Source organism: Mastigoproctus giganteus, chromosome 10 (assembly GCF_048544385.1).
Source record: "Mastigoproctus giganteus isolate SK-2022 chromosome 10, ASM4854438v1, whole genome shotgun sequence".
Taxonomy (NCBI): domain Eukaryota; kingdom Metazoa; phylum Arthropoda; class Arachnida; order Uropygi; family Thelyphonidae; genus Mastigoproctus; species Mastigoproctus giganteus.
Window position 1 is genome coordinate 135,727,614 of NC_143584.1, and position 18,884 is coordinate 135,746,497.

Below are 18,884 nucleotides of genomic sequence, written 5' to 3' on the forward strand. Positions count from 1 at the left end.
TAATTGGTTATCCAGTTTTCTCTCTGATCGCTCACTGAGGGTGATGGCTCTCTATCTTCTAACTTCTCCACTAATGCCGGTGTCTCCCAAGGTTCAGTTCTTTCCCCCACTCTTTTCCTCTTGTATATTAATGACCTTCCATTGACTGGAAATCCTATCCATAGTTTTGCCAATGATAGCACATTGCATTCTACTTTCCATTTTGAGAAACCTTGCCCTGCTCAATCAGCTTCAACTTTTCAGCTGACAATATCCGAAGCACGTTCATTACAACATTTAAAAGTTCAAATAATACCAAATGCCAGGGAACCGTAAATGTGATATTTAAGGTGCTGTAATGTTTCCCTGTCATATTTTGTTGGGGAAACATTATGATTTAAGACAGACTGAAGGTTTTGAAATTTTAGATGAAAAAGCAGTTGTTGAGTGGTTTCATTTAGATAAAAGTTTAATCTGCCAAGAAATGTTATGTGATGGTGAAATAGTATGTAGGGTTATGAATGAAGAAGGGCCAAACAGAGATGAAGATTCGGAGGATGTGGAAGAAAATCTATTGCAACAAATAAAATCTTGCATAGTACTGCTTTGTCTCGTGTGGAGGCTTTGCTTGATTTTGCAGAACAAGAAGCTCTTGCTGACAAGATATGTAATTTATGTTCTGCCAATTTGCAAGTACGATCAGTGCTAAAAAAAAAAAATTCTTTACTTTCCTTTTTCAATAAATAATAGAACATATGAATATATGTATGTATACAATTTTTTCTTTTTATATTAAATGCATATTGTTCATATATTTTGTTTATCTTGCAGATCATCTGGGGAAATTAATTTCTTCGCCACATCGGTTAATTGGGAGTATACTGTACCATTCAAACACACTGGTACAACTTAATATTTGATCACAATAAAAAGGTTTCAACATTACATACATTTCTGTTGAAGATTTTTCCAGTTTAAAGCAAAATCTGATATTTGTTCCTCTATTGCAAACTGTGAGACATGGAACATTAACACTAAGTAACAATGAAACTCATTGTTACTTGCAACCTGCCATGATGCTGGACAATTTCTATACAATAGTGTGTTGGAGGAAGTTTGAACTATAACATACCACTTTTGTTTATTTTCAAACTCATCAAACATGACTGCAACAGCACCAGTCAGGGAACTTTATTGCCGCACCTCATATTTAAAATTGACCTTTAATTTCTAGCTAATGAAAAGCTTTGAAACTGCTGTCATGTAGACATCTTCACTTTTTAAATTTACCAGTTATCTTTGAAACAGGTGTCTTGGGAGTATCTCAGATTTTAAAATGTATAGCAGATTTGCTTTCTCTGGTAGTGCTATACAATTTAAAAACATTCAGTAATAACAGTAATTTAATCAGAACTTCAGATGATGGTATTTGTTTCTAAGTTGAATATAAGCCCAGACCTTAAAGTTGAATACTTGACCCTTGGTCTTCAGAAAGAGCAAAGATCTCCTTATGATCAAAATTACAATCAAACTATTATGATAAAAACTGAATGCAGTAAGGCACAGGAATTAGATAATTTAAATGAAAACATACACTTCATAAGTATTACACAGCAATGAATTTTTTTCTCAAGAAGCACCACTCAATGAAAAGTACTCCAAAGTCAACAAAATTTTCAAGTGAGCCAAATATGAAAATTTACACAGTATAAGATTGACTGATTGCTTTTTGTACTTCAATTGCTGTTATCTCCTTTCACCATGTGTACTCCTTGGAAATATGTTGGAATATACACTTATGATCCACAGATTATCTCTGAAATGTAAGATTAGTAATAAAATCTAAAATTAAATGTAATGTAATGTAAAGGGACTTTTGGTCCATCATGTATATATCACATAAACAACTGAAAGAATTAACTTTTAATATTCCTACCAGTTTCTAAGACATGTAGATTTGGTTGAAGGGAAAGGAAATCTTTCCATGATGCCTCTAAGTATTTATGGCGCATATAACGAAGCACTCGTTGTGCATAGTATTTATCTGTGAGTTTATCATTGCTGCAAGTAAGGAAAAACATGACATAAGCCATACACACTGAAATAATTAAAAAAAAAAAAAAAAAAATCAATCCTGTTAATTAATTCTGTCAGATATTGACCAAAGATTGAATTTTTCTTTCCAATGTGTCAAAACATTGTTTAGTAAAAATTATATCACTTTCAACCAGTGGAAGAATTATGCATACGTTGGGTAGGTGGCTGCTTATAGTGCCCCAGAATTTACTATATCTAAGGCAATGCAAAATGCATTTACCAGAAAAAATAAGTAACATAAAATAATAAAAAAAAAATAGCAATTGCAATCTAGAATGCAAGGTGGCCACAACTTGAAGCATTTTAAATTATTAATCCATTAATAAGAAAGTCGTTAGTCAAGAAACACTTGTCATGATGAACCGAAGACGACAAATGAAGAGCTAGTTAGTTAGTTAGTTTTTAGGAGCATTAGCAACTAAGGCCATATTGCTCCGGGATATGCGGTGGTCATTCCTTGACCTTTCCGCATCCTCCATATTTGGTGGTGACGGGCTCGAACCCCGGTCTAATCAAGAAGCGTGTGCTACGCACTGCTGCTCCTTCCCACCTGGCTACGGAGGCGCCGACAAATGAAGAGCAAGAAAAAACACTGACATGGAGAAAATTGAGTATACTGAGTTATGTAAAGCCATAAGAAAGGAACTCAGAGAGGACATAAGAAGATTTAACACAAGAAAAGTAGAACAAGCATTAAGGGAAAACAAAGGATTTAAATCAGCAGCCATGAGCAGTAATACAGAAAGACAAATGATACTGAAACTGAAGAATAGCAATGGTGTACTTATAAATAGCAGAGAAGCCATAATTCAAATAGCAGAAGACTACTATAGAGAATTATAAAAGGAGCAAGGGAATGATGCCAGCAGCGGGGAAGATGGATTGCAAAGTAGCAACACATACAACATACCCGATATTCTTCCTGATGAGGTAGAACATGCATTGAAGAAAATGAAGAATCAGAAAGCCCCAGGGGAAGATAAAGTTACTGTAGAGTTGTTAAAATTGGGAGGAAGAGACATAACACAAAAACTGGCAAGGCTTTTCACAAAGTGCATTAGAAAAGGTGTGACGCCTAAGCAGTGGAATAATGCAATCATAGTTTTGCTGCATAAGAAAGGAGATAAATCAGAAACTGGAAATTATAGACCAATTAGCTTGTTATCCCACATCTACAAGTTGTTCACAAGGGTCATTACTAACAGATTAGAAAGAATACTTGATGAGAATCAACCGAAAGAGCCAAGCTGGCTTTAGGACAGGATTCTCAACTATGGATCACCTTCACGTAATATCATAGCTAATGGAGAAAGCAAATGAATATCAAACACCATAATGCCTGGCATTTGTGGATTATGAAAAGGCATTTGACTCCATACAGCATAAGGCAATGTTTCGGGCACTGGAAAGACAAGGCATAGATACCCCATATATTATGATTTTGAAGAAAATATATAAGAGCGCTACCTCCTTTATCAGACTAGACAAAGACAGTAGGAAATTTAAAATCAAGAAAGGAGTTCGACGAGGAGAGACAATATCTCCGAAGCTGTTTACTGCTGCCCTTGAGGAAGCTTTCAGAAAGGAGTCAATGTGAACGGAGAGTACCTAAACCATTTACGATTTGCAGATGACATTGTGGTCATAAGCCACGATCCCAAAGAATTAGAGGAAAATCTTAATCAGTTATGCACAGTTAGTAAGGATTTTGGACTAAAGATGAATATGGCTAAAACAAAAGTAATGATGAACAAGTATGCCACAGAAAGGGAAATAATGATTGAAGGAGCAGTAATTGAAAAGGTGGAGTCATATACTTATCTGGGACAAGTTATTAGCTGTAATAATGATAAATGGCTGGAAGTCAAGAGAAGAATAAATTTTGGATGGATAGCATTCAGGAATTATAGTCAAATACTGAAGAGCAATATCCCAGTTTGTCTGAAACGTAAAATAATGAACCAATATATACTCCCCACCACCACTTATGGAAGTGAAACTTGGGCACTCACCAAAAGAATGGAAGAGAAGCTGAGAACTACACAGTGAAGAATGGAACGAATTATATTGGGAATCAGACTGTTAGATAAGAAGAGAAACACATGGATTAGGCAGCAAACTCAAGTAAAGGACATTCTTATCAAAACTAAAGAACTAAAATGGTCTTGGGCAGGACACATAGCTCAAAGACATGATGACAGATGGACTAAGAAAATAACAGAATGGTACCCAAGAGGAGCTAGAAGAAAACCTGGAAGACAAAGACGGAGATGGATAGATGAAATTCATGAGTTTTTGGGTAGTAAATGGATGGCCAGTGCTCAAAACAGAAGGAACTGGAAAGATGCTGGAGAGGCCTTCACCCTGCAGTGGATTGAAAATGGTTGATGATGAAGAAAGTCGTTGTGCTCCTGATTGTAACAAATATGGTTGTGTGGCACCTGACAAGTATCCAACCTTTTCTCTTTCTTTTTTATTTCTAAAGAAAGGTTTTTGTCTTTTTGAATTCTGGCTGAAGTACACCAATGCTTGATCTTTTCAAAAGAACTGCATTACTTATTAAATAAGATCTTCACAAGTTATTTTCAACAAATAAAACTTTTATTGGCCCTGGTTTGGAAAAAAAAAAAAAAAATGCACCCACAAAATATAACATGAAACTAACAGTCACTTCCATTTTACACTTCAAAAAACTGTTAAGAACACAAAAATTCAAACTTATGCATACACACATATTGATATGTTTTGTCTAATACATAAAGGAATAAACAGATAAATAATAATGATAGAAACAAAATACACATTTTGTACAACAGCACTGGTCGGCATCAATTTCCTCCTTGAAATAATTTCAACAGACTCTCGTAGGAAATATGTTCAAAAACTGTACAGATATGTGCTTAAAAAGTTCTCATCGCCTCAGTTTTTAGGCCTCAGATTGAAAACCTAGATGTGCAATTGGTTTAGTCATCTTTTCCATCTATTTTTTTTTTATTTATTTTTATAGAACATTCAGGAGCTTTCTATAACATTCGAGAATGTCCTGAAATGTTCTAGAATATTGTTATTTGTGGAAGAAAGGTCGGAATGTTTCTGGAAGGTTTTAGAATTTGACAGAGTTCTCTAGAAACTTCTGAACTGGTATATATACAAGTGGGTTCCACACACCAAGCAGGCAAGCATTTTCATATTTCAAAAAGGGTACATGTTTCAGAGAGCGAGTAGTGAACAAAGTGAACAAGTGTTTTAGTGAATCAGTGTTTGTAAACAAGTGTTGTGTGCATTAGTGTAAATTATGAACTGTGCTTAAATTAGAAATAAAAATTTACAATTTCTTAATTTTTCTCGTGTGTGCATACCTCAACCGTCCATGAAATTTGTTGCTTCTTGCCAAAATAAGCCTGATATGTTTTGCTACATTTGCAGAGAAGTGGTATTAAAATAGCAGCGGAACCCACTGACACAACTTGTGAGAAAAAGACTATGAACTCTATTTTGGATGTAAGGCTGGAGATCAACATAAAATATGGGCTCCAAAGGTTTCCTGTAGTTAATGTTCAAGGGCCTTAACAGGCTGGCTTAGAAGTAGTCATAAATCGATGCCTTTTACCATTCCAATGATATGGCAGAAACTTTGAGACTACATAAACGATTGTTACTTTTTCATGACCAATAGTTCTGGTTTTTCTGGGAAATCCAAGCACAGAGTAGAGTATCCCAACATACCTTCTGCTCTAAGCCCAGTTCCTCACAATGATATAATGCCAATGCCACCAGAAACTTATGGACTTCACTCTGATTCAGGATCGGAAAAGGAGTCTCCAGAACATGCAGAACCCAGAACGAGTACAGATCCAGACTTTTCAACTCTTGATACTGCAAAGTAGCATCTAATCACTCATGCACAATTGAATGATTTGGACCTCTCCAAATCAAGGACTCAATTACTAGGATCACAGCTTCAGCAGTGAAATCTTCTTGAAAAGGGCTACTACAGGGTAAAAAAAAAAAAAAAAAAAAATGGCCAGACCATTCAGAAACTACACCAAGCCAGAAAAAATGCAGCACACCTCCTTTGGTGGATAAGCCAAAAATCTATTTACCTCCATCGCACATCAAGCTAGGATTGACGACAAGGTCTTTGAATGTACAAGGTGTCCATAAATTATTGAAGACATTACAAATCATTATATAACAGGTACTACAAAAGATATTAGCAAACAGTTTTTTTTAATGGAAAGGACAACTGACAAGTTAATGTTTCCACATGGGCACCATCTGTAGCACACAGGATATCCAAATGGTTTACAATCTTGTGCCAAGTGTTTTCTAGCATTTGAGGCACCAGAGAAGCAATTGGATCAGTGATTTGCTTGCAAAGTTGATCCAGATTTGCAATGGGCATACAATACACCCCATCCTTTACATAACTCCACAGAAAAAAGTCCTGTGGAGTTATATTCAGTGAGTGAGGGAGTTAAGGAATTGGTTCTCACTGTGCAATCTATTGGCCTGGAAAAAGCTCAGCGAGAAATTGTCGCACAGCCAAAGGCGAGGAGTGCCATCTTGCTGAAATATAATGTTGATGTTCTTCCATCTGTGGAACTGCAAAATGTTCTAACATGTCCAAGTAATTGTTACTTGGACATGTTAGAGGACATGTATAAGAAGAGTATAACATCCACTACTGTTTAAAGTAGTCTCAGCAAAGAAAAATGGGCCAACAAATGCACTCAACATTCACAACACTCACTGCAGCTTAACCTGCACCCTTCTTATGTAAGACATTGCCAGTTCCCTTAAACTGTTCTAATTGACTTGCCAGAGGGTACCTCACCTCCATTTTCCCAGTGATACCACTTTGCACTGTAACTACAGATTTAAACTCGGCGAACCACAATACATACATCACTTTCTGTTGTACCGTCACCATTTTAATGGCTATTGTGAGGTGCAACTGTTATCAATACTAGTGACATCTACATGATGCTGTATAAAACTCTGAGTGGCTCTTTCAAATGGCATAAACATTATTCATATATCAGTTCTAGTTTGCATGTAATAATCATTTGTAATGTGCTGAATAATTTACGGACACCCTGTATAATTCAAGTAAACAATAATTGTTCACTACTAAAACTTTTCAAACAAAATTTTGTCTACATTTAGGAAGGTAATGAAGGTATCAGATATTAGCATTCAAACAACAATTAATGTGCAAAATGTATTTTGGAGTGGTACAGAGGGACCTGTCAGATTCTTCATGAGTACCACCAGTTTAAAAAACATTCCAATTGTCTGTGAAAACTGCCATAAAACATAACTCGTAATAAATGTTGAAAATAAGTATCAATTTAAGATTACTGTAAAGCAGGGTTTCTTAACCAGGGGTCCATGGAACGATTTCAGGGGGTCCGTGAGCTTGGATGGGAAAAAAATCAACTCATTAATTTCCTTCACTTATGAATGTATGTAATAAATTACAGTTGTATTAGCTGTATCTGTAGTCACCAATAGAAATAACAGATATTTTCATATCATATTATAGTTATTGCCTATCTCGAAAAATCGCTTACGCTCATCATTACTTTGAAATTACGGAAGTTATTAGACCTGCCGCTAGATCGCACTTGATTGCAGTCCTGCTGTGGATAGACCATCATGCGACGTAGTTAGCAAACTATCTGGCAAATCAGCGCCTAGTAGGCCACTTTTAACACGAATAGACACGCTGGCTACGAGTGTAAACCAGGTATGTTCAAACACGTCCTACGGTTTAGATAACAGTTGAAGTGTGTAATTTAACCTTTTTGCTGCTATGTGCATGTATACCTGTCCAACGGTGGAGGCCCCTACAGTGCTACAAGCGTGTATGCACGCCCACCGTGTGTCTGTCAATGCATACAATGTTCGTATATGTCTTTCTTAGTTCTAATATTGCATTAATTATGTTTACATTAATTATTTAACATTTGTTACAGACCAAATTTAAGTTGAAATGTCGAAGAAAAGGAAGTATGATGAAAACTATGTATTATTAGGTTTCACTTGCATTAATGAACTTGACGGGACTCAAATACTGCAGTGTTTTTTGTGCGGAAAAATTCTTGCGAACGGAAGTATGAAGCCACCAAAACTGAAAGACCATCTCAAGTCTGTCCATGCTGAAAATGCATCTAAAGATGCTGGTTTTTTTCGTGCGAAAAAATCTCAATTCGAAAAAGCAGGGACACTTCCAAAACTTGGATTTGCCATTTCACGAAAACCTTTTCTTGAAGCATCCTATAAAGTTGCTTACCAGATTGCCAAGCAAAAGAAGCCCCACACTATTGGAGAGACTTTAGTAAAGCCATGTGCACTGGAAATGGTCGAACTGGTCTGTGGACTGGAACAGAGAAAAAAACTGGAAGCTGTTCACTTGTAAAATGATGTAATACATTCTAGAATAGTTGATATGTCTTTTAATATTTTGAAGCTTCACACTTGTCTTCACACTGATAGGTCCTTAAAAAATAAAATTTAACTTCAACTTTCCTATATTTTAAATGTACAGTAAACCCCCGCTATTCGCGGGGGTTACGTTCCTGAGAAATGCCGCGAATACTGAGTTATGGCTCCCGTAGTAACAAAGGGGTTCCGTTCCAAAGTATGAAATATATAAGAAAAACTAGTCTAAAATTTTGTCTATGTATGTATTATATGTACCTTCATAACATGACTATGCACATAGACAGTACATAGTGAAATGCAAGCATATGATCGAAATGAAAATAAGAAAGAATTTAATATTAAATGTAATATTTATTAGAAATTTCAAACAAATCTTTCAAACCAGCGCCTTTGCTAGCAAAAAACTTATCCCGCCAGTGCTATCACCAGTTTCGCTAAAGTGTTGATAAAGGAGTTTTGCCTTTTCATGAATAATGAGTGAACTTAATGGAATTTTATTTTGAGTTCCGTCTTCCATCCACAGATTTAAAGCTTTTTCCATTTTTTCTAATTTCTTTAACTTCAAGAGTTACAGAGCAAATTTTTGAAGCAATTAGCGCGTTTCACGGACACTACGGCAGATTTTTTCTTCCGATTTTTTGATTGATCGTACCGTTGACTCATTGATTTTATAATGTTTTGCCACTGAGGATACACTTTCACCATTAGAAATTTTGTCTAATAACTCAATTTTATTCGCTAATGTCATCGCCTTTCATCTTTTCACATTTCCCTTGTTATTCGTAGCCATATTTTTGTATGGGTTAGAAAGAACTTGTCCACAATAAAGTCACTTTCTTCCATTAACACACTCGAAAAAGTCTGTTTTACACTGCGAAACGTTAGATTTATCACTTTTGTAAGCATATCAATTTATAAATTGATATGTTTACAAAAGCATATCAATTTATCAATTTATAAATTGATAAATTTATTCAATTTATAAGCATATAAATTAAAAGCAAACGACGAAACCTTCCATGACAAGCGCATAACACATACTGAACAAGGATTAGCGAGAAACATCCACGCTTGCGATTGTCACCCCTCTCCCCCCACCCACTGAGCGCTGTTTTGACCGGGAAAGATAATTTTAGCCACGCCCATGTTTTTTTATGGCGGAAAATGTTCACGGCGCTTTAAAATTCACATTTTTTCAGGTTTCATTTTATATTAAATCAGCGAACGCGAAACCGCGAATACAGATACCGCGAATAGCGGGGGTTTCCCGTATTGTATTATTATTCAATGTGTTAAGAAAGAAACACATATATTACTGTATAATGTTTTTTTTTAAATTTTGTTAACTATTTCATTAAACTGGTTTTTTTGTAATTTTATTTTATGCATTTAAAAACATTATTCTGAGAAGGGGTCTGTGGCATTCACCTGACTGGCAAAGGGGTCCGTGGAACTAAGAAGGTTAAGAACCCCTGCTGTAAAGAAACACCATTAAACTAGTATAACATACTAATGCAAGAGTTGTGCTTATACTTTGAAAGGTGTGATCTTGTTATTCTGTTTTGAGTACTAAATGTTCAAAATAAAGTGAAATCAAAAAATTCAAAAACAAACTAAAGTGACATCCACCTCTAGCAGTGAAAATGTACAACTCCTTGCCAAGGAGCTAAGCTATCACATCAAAAGAAGAGTATAACATCCACAATAAAAAGAATAAAGACAGGGAACCCCACAAGGACCAATTCTTCAAGAGAACATCGGCTCACATGAATTTCAAAGAATAGTATTCCAGTCATTGATTGTTAACTGGCTAAACATCGACAGCCATTCCTACATGATCCAGACAAAGAACAAACGAACAAACTCAACTTAAAAACATGAACGTAACATATTCCACAGCACTGTCCTCTGTAGTTTAAAATGAGCAAGCATAACTAAAAAAAAAAAAAAAAAAAACTTTACTTTGTGCATTAAATATTATGATTTCATTTTATTTTGAATGTTAAGGTATTTTGGTACTCAGAGAGAAGATTTAGTGCAAAAGTATAACCATAATTGTTGTTGCATTGATAAATTACACTAGCTTTATGGTTTAATAACATTTTTTTATTTTCAATAGTCCTGAAGACATAACCACATTGTCTTTGTAATTAAGCATCAATTTAATTTTTATTGTGTGAGAAAAATTTAAACTGGTATTTCTATTACAATAAAAATGGATGTAACTGTCTAAATATTATCTCATTTATAAACATTCTAAATATTATATCATTTATAAACATTCTCACAGAGGTCCCTGAAGGTACTAAATCAATTACTGCTTTCACTGGCAACATTCAATGCTTTTTCACAATTCAAAATCAGTAGACCTCTTCAGTGCAAAAGCATTTGATCTCAGCATTATTAAATAAATAAAAAAAAAAAAAAGTACAATATCAGAATGTATTATTAAAAATAAAATTAACAACAGTACATTAATGATAATTCCTTGTAAAAGTTAAACCACAGTTGATCATGCAGCTTTTTAGCACAAATTCTCATCTAATGGGTATTCATAAATGATGTATATTTAAAATGATATACTATATTTTACAAACATAAAAAAGATTATCTCTAAATTTATAATGCATAAAACTCAACAACCCTGATTAAATAAGATAAAATTAATAATATTCTGAATACACCTGAATATTATTAATATGTTAAGACATTTTGGAGACAAAAGTATGTCTTTCCCAATAGTGAAATGGTGAATGAATAAAGGAGCAACTTTTTCTGGAAATTTTTTTGCATTTTCATAATTCAGGACACAGCTGTCTATTTATTTTTCTATTAATAAAAGTTTGAAGCTACGCAAATTTCTTGAAAAATTCCAACTGTTATTAAAATCATTACATATATGATTGCTACTCATGAAGTTTTTTAAAAATAATTTCCTGTTAATCAAGGTATTATTTTGAGGTGAATTTTCCTAGTCTATCTGTCCCTGGGAACTGCAGTGTCAAAGAGCTGCATGTCTTGCAAGCCACAGTTTGGCCAAAAAGGCTTTTCTATGTCAAAGAGAACCATGATAAGGTGTTATCTTTGTACAGAGGCATCACCGGTGTTTATTTCTATCCTAATCAATAGGTCAATGGTGGATCTGCCTTCATAGAAGACACAGTGCACTGGGTAAAGGAGGTCATTTTGAACTAGAAACCAGGTTAAGTGGGCACTGATCATTTTGTCAATGACCTTTCTCATACAGCCAGTAGGTGCAATAGATCAGTAATGTTATGGATTTGTAGGATCTTTTCCTGGTTTCAGAAATGCCAAAACATAAGCATGAAGCCATTTGTCCAGGAAGGTATTTTCTATATTCTGTTGTAGAGAAGTAACAGTATCTTAAGGGCAGGTTCATTAAGTTGTGCTATCATTATATAATGTATTCCATCTGGTCCAGCTGCACTTGGTTTGGTAGAGGTTAGAGCATGGTGCAATTCTGACATTGTGAAGGAGAGTTTGTATGCAGCACTAGATGCTGATTCGAAGTCAATCATATGTTTTTCAGTCTGTGTTCTGCGTTCTTGAAAATGAGGTAAGATATTGTAGGTGAAATTTCCACTAACAATTTGCCTACAAGTATTTGCAATCTCCTCTGGTTTTGTAATATCGCAACTGTTAACACAGTAAGCATGGGAAGATTAATGCATGGGTGTTGAGTACATATGTTGTATATTGGCCCATATCATTTGCATTTTTGTGGTTCTTGTGGAAGTGAAATGCCTCCATGCTTCCCTTTTGCTGAAGTTGACCCAAGCTGGTTTGTCTAATACCTTTTGCTTTAGCCTGAGCCTGTTTAAAGCAGATGTGATTTGCAGTAGTTGGAAATTTCCTGAAATGTTCTGTTCTCTCTTTTAGTTGCACTGCATTCATTATTTCACTACAACATTTAGTGTGCTGATATTTCTGTGGCCTATTTTGGAATTGCTTGGTATGCTGCCCGAAGTATTTGGTTAGATATATATTCTAGGGCAAATTTTATGGATGTTTGCTGGATCTGCTTTTCTTTGAATATTGCTAGCTGCTTATATATATCCTATTTACCTTTGGAAAGTTTCCTTTAGTGATTCAGTTAGTTGTTGTTATTTGGTTTTTAGGAGCATTAGCAACTAAGGCCATATTGCTCCAGGATATGCGGTGGTCATTCCCTGACCTTTCCGCATCCTCCGTATTTGGTGGTGACGGGCTCGAACCCCGGTCTAATTAAGAAGCGTGTGCTACGCACTGCTGCTCCTTCCCACCTGGCTACGGAGGTGCCGATTCAGTTAGAAAAGTGGGGAATGCTTGTATCAATGCAGCATATCACAGGGTAATGGTTGCTATCCAGTGGATTGCTATGACTAGTCCAACAAATAAAGCATATATGGTTGTTGAGCATAGAGAGGCATCAATAGATAGCTGAAGTATATCCTGTAGGAAGATGAATATAAGTGTACACTCCATTACTGAAGGTTATCAGATTGTGTTGGTCAAGTAATTTTTTGATAATCTGTCCACGTTTGTCCATGTTCTGATGTTCCCATGGTGGATGGTGACTGTTGAGGTCTCCTAGGATGCAGTAGAGGTGAGGAAGCTTTAGCACTAATTCTTCTGTCAGCATAGCTTATATTTTGGTTGGGGGCAAGTATAGTGAGACTATAGTTAAGTCAAAGTTGACTCATGTTGCATGCAACTGCCTCAAGGTTCATTTTTAGTGGAGTCGGTTTCAGGGATATCTGAGAGTTGATTACCAACACAACCTTGCCGATGAATTATTTAACTCCGAAGAGAAACATTTATATGTGGAGTTAGAATTGGTTTCCTGTAGACAGAATGTGATAAGGTTATACTGCAAGAGGAGATCTCAGATGTCAGTCAAATTACTGTGATAGCCTCTACAGTTCCGCTGCAAGAAGTTAAGCATTATTCAGATTTAGTGGAAACCTTGATTTGTTTTCGAGGGGCTGAAGGTTTGTATTGCTCATAATTAGCTTTCCTTTCTTTAAAAAACATGGTTTTCCTGTGTCCATCTCCTTATCAGTCAATATTTCTAGAATCTGGTCATCTTGATGTGAACTATCTTTTAAATCCATGCAGTGTTTGGTTTGCATCATGAATAGTAAATACTGTATTTTCTGCTGTGGAAAGGCATCTGATTGTACAGCAATCAGTGTATTTACAGCTTTACTTTGTTTGCATGTTATTTGGTTTATTGGTATGGCAGCCAATACTGACCTCATCCACTCAGCTAGTGATTCGCTTGGTGGTATGGTTACCTCCATTTGGGTAGCAATAGATATATGTCTTGTGGTTATTTGGGCATAAGTTGGCTTATTGGTATTTGTAGGTGGTAAGGATCTTTTAGCCTCTTGATAGGTTATGTTATGTTCAGTTTTGTATTGCTGTATCTTTTTTTTCATGTTTCCAGCAGGAACACTTCTTGGTATACGTCGGATGTACACCTTTGCAGTTAATTCAGTCAGGTGATGTTACTGTGCAGTCAGTATTAGCATGCACAGTGGATCTACATGTGGTACAGAGAGCTGCTCATCTGCAGATTGTCTGTGAGTGCCTAAACTTCTGGAACTTGTAGCAGCATAAGGGATTTGGAATGTAGGCTTTAACTCAGCAGTTAAAATAACTTGCTTCGATCACTGTTGGTGAATTGGGATTGTCAAAAGTAAAGATTATATGTCGAACCAGTATACCATCCTTCTTTGTCAAAATTTGCCTTACATTGATTTGTTGATTGTGCAGTTCTTGTCTTAGCTCTCCAGTTAATTCAGTCAGGTGATGTTACTGTGCAGTCAGTATCAGCATGCACAGTGGATCTACATGTGGTACAGAGAGCTGCTCATCTGCAGATTGTCTGTGAGTGCCTAAACTTCTGGAACTTGTAGCAGCATAAGGGATTTGGAATGTAGGCTTTAACTCAGCAGTTAAAATAACTTGCTTCGATCACTGTTGGTGAATTGGGATTGTCAAAAGTAAAGATTATATGTCGAACCAGTATACCATCCTTCTTTGTCAAAATTTGCCTTACATTGATTTGTTGATTGTGCAGTTCTTGTCTTAGCTCTCCATCTGACAAATTGATGAAGTCCTGTGCAGTGATGATACCTCTTGACATGTTCAGGGAAATGTGTGGTGAAATGGTAAGAGAAATTTCACCAAAAATTTTTAGTTTTTGTAGTTGCTCAGATTGTTGAGGAATGACAACTTCAACCATTAAGTCTCCAATCAGAGAGACAGCACAAACTGTCTTTGGGTACCTATTGCACTTTCTAGGCATTTCTGCACTAGAAATGGCTAGTTGGTCTTGAGTTGAATGGATAATTGGGAACATTTGGAGTCTGGATTCTGTGTACATCAGTCTTTTGATGTTTGGCTGCGAATGAATCAGGCTCCTCTTGTATTTGCCCTGTCAGGGTATGTTCTGTGTACACAATAGATTTCTGGGTTTTTGAGAACTGTTTTCTCAATTTCACCTGAAAGGGGGACTCCCCCCCCCCCGAGTTACCAGTCATGTCACATGGAGACAGGAGCAGCGCCACCTTTGTGAATAAGTGGTAGCGGGGTAGTAATAAAATAAAAAACAAGAAAGAAGGTTACTTTCCTCCTGATCTAGAAAAGTGATTTCTTTACTAAGGATTATTTAATTGAGCATTAGTGCAACACTGTACCCGAGGAAACAATTTTATTTCTTCAAGAGCATTTAAAGCATTTGCCAGTGCACTTAAAACAATAATCTTTTAGATTTATTAGTAGACATTCTTGAGTATGTTTAATGTGTTAAGTTAATCAATATGAGAAAGATAAAAACTGGTCATGAAGAAATTCAGATCATGGGAAATATGTCATATTTCAAATAACCTGATATCAAATTAACAAGGATACACTGGTTTTTTTTTGTCATTTACACATTCACCAGAAGTGATGTATTGAAGTCATACAGCATAAAATGTAATGTAACTTTTATTTTAATGCAGATGAAGCAACATTTGTGATATGCTCATGGCAACAGAGATTAGAAGTATGGATAATCCCCAATATGTGATCTTGCCTAGAAATCAGAGTAGTCATCCCTTGATTCGCACAGTTTTTCAATGTGCAGTTTTGCTACCTGCGCGATTTTTGTTTACAAAGCTTCAAAAATAGGAATGACGAGCAGATTTTGAAAATTTATTTGTTTTTTTACATGATTGAAGATTTCATTGAAGGAGAAATACATTTCGCCATAATAACATAAAATCCCACAGAATTCCAGCTGTCGGTATTAATGCAAATGTAATAAGATCGAGTTTACTACCCGTTTATAATTAGATTGCACTAACAGAAAAGCCCAATAAACTGGAAAGTGCAAATTGTTTTTATTGTTTTATGGTTGTGACCTCCAGAAACGTGCTTGAGAAAAATATGACAAAGGCATTCAAAACTGATTCTTATAATCAAACATAAGCAATAAACGGTGGCATGTTTGTCTGGTTATTTTTGAAACAACTTCCTCATTCGGAAACCCTCTTCATCAGTTACCCTACGTTAGCTGTTCAGACAAAATATTTTTTTGGTTTGCGCAACTTACATAAAATGTTTTAATCGGCAAGCATTATTTTTGCTGATTTAATATTTCTCGTCTATATAAAAAAGTCTAAAGAAAGCTACAACAAAAAAATTTTTAAATTTAGAGGAAAAATTAAAAATTGTTAAGGAGTTATAAAAGGGCAAAAAGGTTTTGACACTGGCCAAGAAATACAGCATAAATGAATCTAGCATTCAACGAATTAGGGAAAATGCTGAGAAAATTAAAAGTTCAGTTATCTGGTCCACATCATTGGCTGCAAAAAGCACCTACAAAAGCGAGAAATCTGTTAATATAGAAAACTGAAAAATTACTTTCTTTCTGGATAGATCTTAATTAAAAGACAATGCCTCTTAATTCAGATATTATTCGCACCAAAGCTCTGCAAATTTTTAATCGCTTATAAGAAGCTGGTCCATGCAATGCAGACATCTTTCAGGCCAGTAAGAGTTGGTTTGAAAATTTTAAGTAGTGTCAGTCTTCCCAATCTAAAATTAACGGGTGAAGCAGCAAGTGCAGATATGGAAGCTGCTTCTTTGTATCCAAAAACTTTCGAGGATGTTATTGCAACTGAGGGCTATCTAGCAAGTCACGTGTTTAATGCTGATGAGACCGGCTATTTTGGAAGCATATGCCAAGCCAAACATTCATTTCAAAAGAAGAGAAAACCGCCCCAGGTGTCAAAACTGCAAAAGATAGGTTAACACTTTTGTTATGTGGCAATGCAGAGGGTGACTTTAAGCGTAAACCGCTTCCAATTTATATGTCAGAAAATCCAAGTGCTTTTAAAGGAATATCAAAAAGCGCCTTACTAGTTCACTGGAAATCGAGCAAAAAAGCCTGGATGACAAATAAAATCTTCGAGGATTGGTTTTTAAATTGCTTTTGTGTTGAAAGAAAAAGATATTGCCAGAAGAACATAGCATTCAAAATATTGCTCATTCTTGACGATGCGCCATCATCCTGCACATTTATCTGATTTGCACCCAAATGTGAAAGTTACCCTTCTTCCAGCAAATACAAGTTTGTTAATTCAGCCAATGGTCCAAGGTGTTATAGCTTCCTTTAAACTTTATTACCTAAGAAGGTCTTTTTTACAATTAGTAGAAGCTACTGATGGAATAGGTAATCTTTCAATTCAAGATTATTAGTGGAATTATAACATTCTTGATGCTGTAAAAAATATTGAATTTGCATGGGGTGAAGTTAGGAACCCAACAATGAATGCAGTGTAGAAAAAGCTGTGGCCACAAAGCTGCACTAAAGGAGCCACAGTCGAAACGCCAGAGGTAGTCGAGATTGTGAGAATTGGCAAAATGATTAGCGGAGAAGGATTTGACGAACTGGAACCAGCATATATCACAGAAGTCCTTGAATCTCATAGAGAACAATTATCAGTAGATGATATTTTTTTGCAATGTGAAGAAGAAGATAACAACAATGACAAAAACGAAGATGCACACAAAACTTTGACTGCGAAGAGACTAACTTATATTTAACACTTGCAAATCACCTTAGTCAAAAAACTCTCGATATGGATCCTAATTTGGAGAGGCGTTTAAATTTTCGCAGAACTTTATCATTAGCTTTAGTTCCTTATGAAGAAATTTAGAGGAAAAGCAGCGTGCTTCTAAGCAAACAATTTTAACTAATTTTTTTTCAAAAAGTTTGACCAAGTGTGACCAAGTTTATCACAGGAAAACAGCGACAAAGAAGCAATGAATTTAGATTAAAAATCTAGCGGTATTAGTAAGATTAATTTTATGGACATGTTTCTAATTTTTTTTCTTTTTTTTCTTACTGAATGAAGACAATTTTTTTCTGCACATTTTTTTTTTGTGCACAGGATGGAATCCTCATTATGTCATATAAACCAGTGGTAGCAAACTTACGGCCCGCATCCGGCCCCAGAAGCAATTTTACATGACCCGCGAATACATTTCAATTATGTATTTGTTGTAAATACGGTGCTTATATTCACTCTCATTTTGTTAAAAAAAAATTCTGGCCCGTCAGCTGCTTTCAGATCGTGCATTCGTCCCGCATGCAATTTGAGTTTGAGACCACTGATATAAACTATGTTTCGCATTGCGCGGTGTTTTCCCGGAATGTAACCCCTAAGCAAATTGGGGATAACTGTATTAGCAAGATGATTGTGAATAGCAGATTCTTTTGCAAGAAATAATACAGAACTGATATAACACAGTTCTGCATTCAAGCTGACTAAGTTTACTCCAACCCACTGCAGAATTACCTAGAGATTGGCAATTAAGGAGTTTGTTGTGGATATTCAAGAAGATGAAACTGTTTGTGCAGAGAAAATTTTCTCAAACTGGAAGGTGGAATGAGTCTGCTACTGTGGCAAAACTATGGACAGGATTTCCAGCCAGTGGAAGGTCATTAACAAACAAGAAAAAGAGTGAGTAAAAGAACTGAATCTTGGGGAATATCAATGCAAGAATTAGAGGAAAGATAAGATGCTAATATGTCAGCTTCATCTGCAGATGAGGATGCAAAGAACCATAGAGTTATAAGAGATGTGGAAGTAACGAATGGACAGAAGTTGCAGTCAATAACTTTCACCTAGAGAAAAAAGCATGACAGATTAGTAGGGCAAGCAAGTTTCCTAATCTTCAAAATAAAGTTTGGATTGATTATTAACTTTTTTACAACTTTTGTAAGCTTTAGCATTGGCAGAAGACAAAGTTGGAGATTTGATGCAAGTTACTTAAGATACAGAATGTTCTTAGGTTGAACA

The 18,884-nt window shown here is 35.6% G+C and overlaps 1 protein-coding gene across 1 annotated transcript in view; it reads right to left on the reverse strand.

Annotated features, from left to right (window-relative positions):
- The window catches only part of LOC150079300 (F-box only protein 21-like), a 157,873-nt gene that overhangs the window by 109,252 nt on the left and 29,737 nt on the right, over nt 1-18,884 (reverse strand). The window contains exon 3 of the mRNA XM_090383024.1: nt 1,916-2,040. Within this exon, the coding sequence (XP_090239150.1) occupies nt 1,916-2,040 (125 nt within the window). The remainder of the gene's footprint in view (nt 1-1,915; nt 2,041-18,884) is intronic.